Source organism: Liolophura sinensis, chromosome 12 (genome assembly GCF_032854445.1).
Source record: "Liolophura sinensis isolate JHLJ2023 chromosome 12, CUHK_Ljap_v2, whole genome shotgun sequence".
Taxonomy (NCBI): Eukaryota; Metazoa; Mollusca; class Polyplacophora; order Chitonida; family Chitonidae; genus Liolophura; species Liolophura sinensis.
The window spans coordinates 29602995-29612293 of NC_088306.1; the positions used below are offsets into that span (position 1 = coordinate 29602995).

A 9299-nucleotide genomic window follows, 5' to 3' on the forward strand; every position below is an offset into this window, starting at 1 on the left:
AGAAATCTCTATAGATGTTTCTCAGGAAGTTCACTTTTCGTCCAGTTTAATTTTTGCTCCATTATATATTATTGGGAAGTTATGTCGGCTCTCTCTCTCATCTGTACATTTACAGGACGATTGCGAACGGTTAAGAAAATCTTAACTGTCTAAAGATTGGACGAGCAGCACAAGAGCAAAGCTATGCAGCTTGCAGGTGCATGCAGGCCAGAGGGTGTATGCAGGCCAGAGGGTGTATGCAGGCCAGAGGGGTGCATGCAGGCCAGATGGGTGCATGCAGGCCAGAGGGTGTATGCAGGCCAGAGGGGTGCATGCAGGCCAGAGGGTGCATGCAGGCCAGAGGGATGCATGCAGGCCAGAGGGGTGCATGCAGGCCAGAGGGGGGCATGCAGGCCAGAGGGGTGCATGCAGGCCAGAGGGGTGGATGCAGGCCAGATGTCCGAGACAGCCGAAAAGGCTGGAACTTTACCGATCCCCAAAAGTACAGGAGGTTTAAAGCCTGAAATCACAGAACAGTCAAATAATTATAATGACAAAATATTTTGTGCACCGATAGAGTTAAATAATATGCCTATACACGTTACAATTTAATTTCAAAAACAACACACATCAACTATAATCCACACAGAAACTACGTTCAGACATCAAAACTAAATCAAAACTTTAGAATGTATATATCAATGTATCAAAAGTATGACGTATGTATGCTAGGGGTTTAACGTCCTACTTATGAGAAGATGAAGCCATGATCGTGTTGGAGTTGCATAACAGGCAGGTCATGCTTGGTGTATAAAAATATAAAGTATAAAAGGGCAAGTGATGTGGAATGAACGAAATGAATTCGGAGGACATGTTGAACGAACTCCTTCATCTGTTGCGCCGGAGACAATCCAAATGTGTCTCAAATTAACAACTGCTAACGATGGCTTTATAGCAGCTTTCTTCCGTGGCCTTCACAGTGTGATCGTCAATGCATCATTGTACAAGCACTTAATACCATTCTGACCAAATCTGGGTGTACAAATACAGATTTTAAACACAGACTGCCATCTTTCACAATTTGCTACACACATATACATCCATAAAGCTCAAAACATATGACAATTTACATATTACATAATTTATCATTTGCACTAAATGTCTACATGTCAGCAACAGGAAGCCTTAGTGCATTACGCCCATGGCACCATGGCACATGAACAAGACGTTCATCCACTGGTACTTGATTGTCACCCGCATGTAGCTCAAACAGAGGCATCACATTTGTGAGCGTTACAGTGGAAGCATCAACTGATATACAGCTTAAAAAAACTTATATTTGTATATAGCATGTTTTCCATATCTAAAAATAATCTCTCATAGAAACTGCGTACAAAACATACGCATGATAAATACCACAGGCACAAATTAAGTGTAACGAATTTGCACAGGAACGGTCATGTTTACCTTCAGTACCTACACATTTCATGTGTACCAAATTGTGTACATGTGATACACATCTTCTTCACTTCGCGGGCTACACAAAAAGGTGTGTGCAAAATGGTACACATTTGATTTTGAGAGTACAAGTCAATATTATAACACTATACATGTGTAAGAATACCTGGCAAAACACCAGTCATGGCAAAGTACCAGTCAAACTGACGCAAACCTTGGGGCTCTTCTTAAGCTAAACTTAGCATTTAAAATGATGTATGCAACCGTTAAAAGATAGATTGCAATACTGAGGACCAAGGGATCAGTGAGGGTATAGCTTTGCGCAGAGTACCTAGACATCAGAGCGCGTGCCGTTCAGAATTTAACAAATCTGCCATACATTTGGCCAACTACAGCGCAAAAAGATATGAAACGAGCAAAGACCTTTGAAAAAGGTAAAAAAATATCATTCAATATCATTACTAAAAGTTGACTGATCTGACTTGATATTCTTTGACCAGTCAAGGTCACAGGGAAAAGACTTGACTTTTGGTGCATAGAATTTGAAGTATCCCGTCTATATAACTCATACACTAGTATGTACAGACGGACAGATTTGTCTGGTCACTGGGAGTCAACGTGCACTTGCTCACCATCCCACTTGAAAAACACAATAAACCGATCCATTATTTGTTGAATAAATAAACCTTCGCAGTGAACATAAAACTGAACAGTCAATGTATATCTCCCTTCCAAACATGCCAAAATGTATCAGAATTTATTTGATATCGCACATTTCACGATAGGGCACACATTCTCTAGTGCTGAATACTGACTGAGGCAAACTTGTTTCTTGGACTATGTGTCGATGTCAATCAGGCAACACTGAGATAAACAATCTGTATAGTTCCTTCCTTTGCTTCTCTAAGCAAAAAGTGACTTGTTGAATATTTTAGAAACCATCGTGCCCGATCATCGAAGGAAGTCTTTGAGGGTCTGTGGCAATAGGAATTCCTCTGCAATGATACGAAGCTTTGGTCCGAATCGACTTCTGAAGAAGAATCTACAAAGACACAGTAGACTTGGCATTTCCTTCACCGCATCTTGGAGTTCGCGAAATATCTCCATACTACCATCCTTGTCAAAACCTTCGGTATTGCCTTCTACAAGCCAATGCTCCTGCCATATATTGTAGCCAGCTTTTAGCAACATTTTCACGACCTGTGGGCAGCTCCTCTCTACTGCAACCCATAAAACTGATTTCTCACTCGGGTAAATCTTCCCTATGTATTCACTCCCTGGTTCATCGCCGGAACTGCTTGTTTCCATGGTAACCTTTTGCTCGAGCAACGTCTGCACGATACATCCCCGTTGCATGGCAACTGCATACCAGAGTGGTGATGCCCTGATGCAGTTGAAGACTTCTGGATTGGCGTTGAACTTTAAAAGTTCAAGAACACCAGCAACGTTACCGCTGTACGTGGCAAAATGAATAGGCGTGCTTTGACGGATGTCCCGGGCGTGCGGATCAGCTCCGTGCTTCAATAACAGGTGTATTGACTCTTCGCTGCCCCCGTAGAACGCTGCAAGGTGGAGGGCAGTGACCCCGTCTTCTCTGCGAGCGTTTACGTCAGCACCGTGCTTTATTAGAGCATCAACACATTTAGAGTCGCGGTCGCAGATCGCCATTATAAGAGGGTGAGGAGATCCGCTTGGTACAAAGTTTGGATCGGCTCCATTCTGCAGAAGAAGTTCGGCTATTTTGGAAAATCCTAAACAAAATCAACAAAACAACAGCCTTTGAGTCATACAAACTATATGGATCAATCTTTTTCATGTTAGTAAAATCAATATTTATTGACATTTCTCCAACACCACTTCACCTAGTGTTTTATTTATTTATTTATTTGATTGGTCTTTTACGCCATACTCATGAATATTTCACTTATACGACAGTGGTCAGCATTATGGTGAGAGGAAAGCTGGCAGAGCCCAGAAGGGAAACCCACAACCATCCGCAGGTTGCTAGCAGACCTTCCCATGTACAGCATCATGAGCTGGACTTGAACTCACAGTGAACGCACTGGTGGGAGTCTCCTGGGTTATTGCATGACCATGAAGGCCCCCTCCTGGTGTTTTAATCTTGGCAGAGTACTGTCCTTGTGTCAAGATGGGGCTTGTGTTTTACATTTAGAACAGATTCTTCAATACTTTAGCAGCACAATTTATTTTATGTAAGACATTTTCAGCAGTACTTATTTCTGGGGGCTTTCTACTATACTTCACTTTTTGTTTTCTTCCCCTTTCATATGTATAAACATATATATCTGCATATATACATAATTACCATCCTCAACTGCAGCCTGGAGAAGTGTCACTTTATTACAAACTGCGTAGTTGACGTCTGCTCCGGCTTCAATTAACGCTGAAGAAATGGCATAATTTCCACGATCAACAGCTCTGAACAGGGGACAGAAGCCTGCATCGCACAACAAATTGGGATCAGCATTTGCATCCAACAACACTTCCACCTCTTCCACCATTTCACTCTCAACGGCTGACATCAAAACTGTCTCACCGTTGCAATCTCTATGGTCCACATCCCAAATACCTGATCTGACAAGGAGCTTGAATGTAAGACTTTGTTGCATGCGTTTCTCATCTAATGGCAGAGCATCCAGCGCAATCAATGACAGAGCATGGTGCAAGAGGTTGTTTTTGTCATCTTGTGTCCTGCCACATTCGTCTGGTGTCGGTAAGTCCTCTTTGAAAATCGTTGCTCCTCTAGCTAGCAACTGCTGTACTATATCCGGGTACCCTACACGGGCTGCGATATACAGTGGTCTTAACTTGTTCAGGGGTGTGGTGGGGTTCGGATGGCACCCATGATCTAGGAGAAACTCCACAAGCCACGCCTCCCGTAACCTGACTGCCAGATGAATCAATCTCACCCCCACCCATATCTCCTTGCCAAATGAGCGAGAAGACAACCTACTGTTCTGCTTACATGAGCAGTTCCCTTGGCGAATACATTCTACAAAAGCTGCCGTATGGCAAGAGGAAAATTTGGCATCAACACAGCCAAGTTCGTGAGTTGGGTAGAACTCAAACTTCGGGCCTGCTTGGCACCAGCTCTGGCTACTATCACACCCTGAAAAAGATAAATATACATGTAGGTACATATTTACAAATGAACATGTTTTAAATTAATAAAATTAACACATAAAATTAACACCCATGAAAGAAGGGAGTATGCATGAATATCTGTAGTATGCCAGTACAACCCCACCAATGTTCAACCTTGTTTTGTTCTTTTACCAGAAAAGCTACTTTGCATCGAGAAAATTTTGCAACATTTTCAGTGGAAATCAAGCCAAGTAAACACAGAAAAGCGTTAAATTTATTTATTCAAATGATTCATATTTAATTATTGCCTTAACCTGTAAGACATTTTGAATATAATTTAATTGGTGTACCATACTGAAGAGTACTGTGCTCACACAAAGGTCATGCTAGCTTCCTCTCCAGTGGTACATGGGAAGATCTGCCAGCAACCTGCGGGTCTCCCCCACACTCTGCTCAGTTTCCACCCACCATAATGCTTGCCTTCGCCTTGTAAGTGAGATAGTCTCACACAAAAGCTCAGGACAGAAGGAAGGACCTTATTGTGACAAGAGGAAACCTTATTGTGAAAGGAGGAAATCCAGAAGAAAATTATTGTATCTGGTCAGGTATCAACCAGAGACCTACAGAACCATGATCACAACCGAACCTGCTGAATCTGGACATGATCATTACAATGGTACATACAGAATCCAATGTCTTCATCCAGTAGGTGTTTGTGATTCAGCAGGTGATCTTGGACAAATTCTTTGTCCTCCATAGGCCGAGCACACACCAACTGATACAAATCTGCCAGGAGGGATCTCGTCTCAGGATCCCTAACTGAAAAAACAAAAATTAGCAGTTTTGTCTGATGTGAAAGCATAATAGCATCTTGTTTAATGAGTGAATAAATGTTTATTGTTTCGATGTGGTTTAAATGTCATCTATAACATGAAGATACCAGGCACATTACTCACTGGCCTATTCCCTTCTGATGAGCACATGAAACAAAACAGCACCAACCATGCCAATTTTTCTCAAATTACATGTATGACCTGATTCAGGATTGAACCCTCGACCTCCAAATTGTTATGAATAAATGATAAACAAACAGCTTCTTATGCTGAATGTACAAGTAACTCAAAGTCTAAATTAATATACCAAAGATCCAGAACACCACAGAGAAGATTGCAATAAAGAAAGCCTGCTTACGGTTGGTTGATTCCTCTGACATCTGGCTCTAAATGTTGTGGCTATCCTAAGGCAATCCCACAGGCACTGTCGCATGATGTTGCACCTAAGGAGCAGGGAATCTACACTGTAAAAAACAAAGGGTGTTAGTGATCTTATGGCAGGATGTGCTTCTTTCATTTATGATCTTCACAGCGCATATTACCAGAAAATGTTGGTTAGTAAGTACAAAATAAAACTGCAATGAAGAAATCGGACACAGCCAAAAAGGAAACTTGGCAACAAAACAGCGCTGAGGAGTACACCAGACGAAGCCAACATACATTGTCAAAAAGGAAACCATGCAGGCAGCTAATAAAGAAAGAGGAAACCTGGCCGAGACGAAAAGAGAACACTTATCCACTTCACTTAAGTCCTTGCTGTACCTGGCTATGTTTCTACATAAACAAACCCCCCATAGAGCTACACATAAAGCTACAATCAAAATGATAATGTACAGTAACATTTTATAATGTACCACCCTTATTATTCATAGGCTTACTAAATATTTCATCAAAACACCAAACAAATAAATAAATACTTCATGAATGTGTGTTTTGGGATGAGCAACTCTTTAATTACTGCCATTTAATACTGCCATTATCCATCTTTCTGGAATGAATATATATCTGTTTAAAATCTATGGTGAATAAAATTAACCAATCAAAACAGTAACAGCACTCATGAGCTCAACTGCCATGGGCTAGTGCAGTGTACGTAGTTTGTCATGCTACGCCTCCGTCGTCTGGTTTCCTTTTGAGGGCTCCAGCCGGTAACAGGGTATGGCGTACATTACGTGTCACCACCGTACAAAGCAGTACGTATAGAAAGCCTAGAAACATGAGTACCGATGAAAACATATTTTTTACCTTGCTCACAAGTGGCTCAACATTTACCTCCTGTTTCATTTTCTTCTTTCTGTTGCTTCCTCTGTGACCCTGTCACTGTCAGTCAACCCGCGTGCTGCCGCTGGCTGCAACAGGAGAGTTGCGCCAAAGGGAGTGAACTCAGCCATGATACCAGGCTGATTTGGGAATAAATTATAATTAATAAATGAACTTAGGCCCTATATGACTATCTTAATTGTACGCACTAACGCACTAGAAACTTGCCACTTTCATAAGTAATAACTTGTTCAGCATTTGAAAACAGGATCGGGCTATTTTTTTTTTAAGTTATTGTATACATATGAACCCGCGGTTTTGTGGTTCCCAGATAAGCCAGCCTATTCTTAAACACTTTTTAAAGCAAAATCTGACTTCTAATATTAAAAGCTTGAACAATGATTTGTTTCAGTGTGAATGAATGAATGAATACTTGGGGTTTAACGTCGTACTTGACGATTATTCAGTCATATGACGAAGAGGAGTCATTAGATGTGTGTAGATATATGGGCGATTCTATCAAATGTGACCCATCCGCTCTTCTGACACTGTCTCAGATGGCGTTTGTTGGAAATGATCCAAACTTTGAAAACAGCTGAATGGACCATCAAAAGTCACACTTACGATAACGAACAGTGTTCATGTCTTATTTTTTGCATTGTTTTGGCTAATTTGTGGACCTACTAGCGGTGAATCTGTCTTTACCGTCACGCTAAATTCACGCTGTGGACTTACGCTGCTAAGAAAGACAGCTCTAGATATGATTCAACAACATCTGGACATGTTTAATCTGCAAATTTTAACATCAGTGAGTGAACAAAGTAGATTTCATTTAATTGCAACAACAGCTGTAATGGTGAATTCTTTGACTTGGGGGGGGGGGGGGCATCAGCGTGAGAAGCCTATTGCTTGTATACCACGTACAGCAGGGATGATTTCCGGGATGATGTCTGGGCTCTCAATGGCACTGATACCGTCTTCAGAAATCCACCACAGCTTCACACCGAGTGGACGCATGGATACACTGACCGTGCATTAGGGAGGTCAGCTCTACCCTTGGCTACTAGTCTGTCTGCGGTCCTTTTTATGAATGAACCTATTCCGTCAGAAGGCGCCTTTCCATGCCCGACTTCTAGGAAGTTCCAAGTACCAATTAAACCTTATTTATACAGCATCGTGCAGAATAATAAGGTTTTACGGCATCTGTACTGAGCTGTTGGTCCGTCACTTACAAAACCTAGAATTTCTAGGTCTTCATTTAATTCCTGAAGATGGCGAATAACTGGGTCTAGTTGTCCCCATATGGCGGGTGGATCATGTCTTGTACAGCTGGAGAGGGTGCAAAACCTGACAGTACTGGATGGTAAGTAGGCTACGCTGGTGTGCAGATATGTCTGTCGGTGAGATGCTCCGAAGTGAACACTCTGTATCTCTTCACTGTATTTGCATGAGTCATTTTCATAGAAGTCGACATGAAGCACAAGCCGTATTACTGGTAAGGTTTTCTTTCAGTGATCGAAGCTTCTTGTACTGGTGTGGAATATTGAAGGTGTGTTTACTCAGTTTCTCTCTCTTAGCTTGAAAGTCATCTCTCAGCTGTTCTAAAGTCCCAAATTCCTGTTCCTTGACAATCATCTTATATGACTTACCTTCTTCCTTTGTGACTTCACTAAATTTGGATTTCACTGATACCAGCTGGTTTGTAGTCCTGAGTCATGCGCCAAAGAAGGGAACTTATTATTCTTACAAACAGAGCAATTCCCGTGCATGCATTCCATGTTTTCGTGGTCACAATGCGTTGCCTCCACCATCTTTTCCAGATCGCTACAGGGCAGAACATCATGATGGAACAGTTTGTCTGTCAAAAACTGTAAATTGGTATAGATCGCGCGCAGACAGGTTTCCCAGTTATTAATGTTTGAAAGCAATACCCCAAATGGCCTCAATCTGCAGAAGAGAGAGTGGCTTACTGAAATATATGGATTGCGTGAAAGAAAAAGCAGGTGAAGATTCTTCAATGAATCAGAAAGAAGGCGCTTTTGTTTCTCCATTTTGAGACGTGTGATTGTCTCTTTTTTTGCCAGCCTTAATTCTACTAGCTTCGTCTTGGTCAAAAATCTCCACAATTTTACCTTTCAGTTTTGAGAATTTCGTCTGTGTTTTCTTTCTGTGATAATCTTGCACAAGTGTGTTATCGCCGTGTCTCAGGAGTTTACGAGAGATCCCAACTGATTGTTCTGCTGCCGTAAGAAGTCCATAATTTCTCAAGATTTTGCCTTGTATGACATTTAGAACTGTTTGCTTGGCCCTGTACTTCTTTCCTGTTTTGTAAGATGTCGTCAGGTTTTGAGACAGAACATTGTGTAGTAAAAGCGCCCGCTTTACAGTCCTGTAATACTGTCGTCTGTACTTCTCTGCCAGTCGAGCTTTTTTTTTCTCTCTAGTTTGTCTTCTAGCTGAATGATTCTCCTGTGAGCCATGGCGCTGTCCCCTCCCACCCTACTAGTACCTGCATCCAACCTTGAGCGTGCTACAGGAGCCAAGGCAGCTTGTGAATCCTCTGGTGATTGGGGTGGGGTCTGCAGGGTGCCAGACCTATTTGTAATAGCTTGCTGCCTGTTTCTTTTCCGTCGTCCTGCCTTTTCTTTCTTCCAACGTCTTGTC

The 9299-nt window shown here is 41.9% G+C and overlaps 1 protein-coding gene across 1 annotated transcript; it reads right to left on the minus strand.

Annotated features, from left to right (window-relative positions):
* Positions 1-2365: 2365 nt before the first annotated feature.
* Positions 2366-5832, minus strand: LOC135479875 (putative ankyrin repeat protein RF_0381). The gene is made up of 4 exons (XM_064759781.1): positions 5734-5832; positions 5227-5361; positions 3764-4567; positions 2366-3188 (listed from the first exon to the last, which is right to left on the minus strand). Exons 1-4 carry the CDS (start codon positions 5753-5755, stop codon positions 2389-2391), a joined length of 1761 nt encoding a protein of 586 aa, XP_064615851.1. The 5' UTR covers positions 5756-5832; the 3' UTR covers positions 2366-2388.
* Positions 5833-9299: the final 3467 nt, after the last annotated feature.

Excerpts from the sequence above, each read along its gene's own strand:
- LOC135479875 (XM_064759781.1), bottom strand. The coding sequence starts at position 5,755 with ATGTCAGAGGAATCAACCAACC. Across the intron at positions 4,568-5,226 it reads GGATGAAGACATTGGATTCT|GGTGTGATAGTAGCCAGAGC; the intron begins GTATGTACCATT and ends TATCTTTTTCAG. Across the intron at positions 3,189-3,763 it reads CCAGGCTGCAGTTGAGGATG|GATTTTCCAAAATAGCCGAA; the intron begins GTAATTATGTAT and ends GATTTTGTTTAG.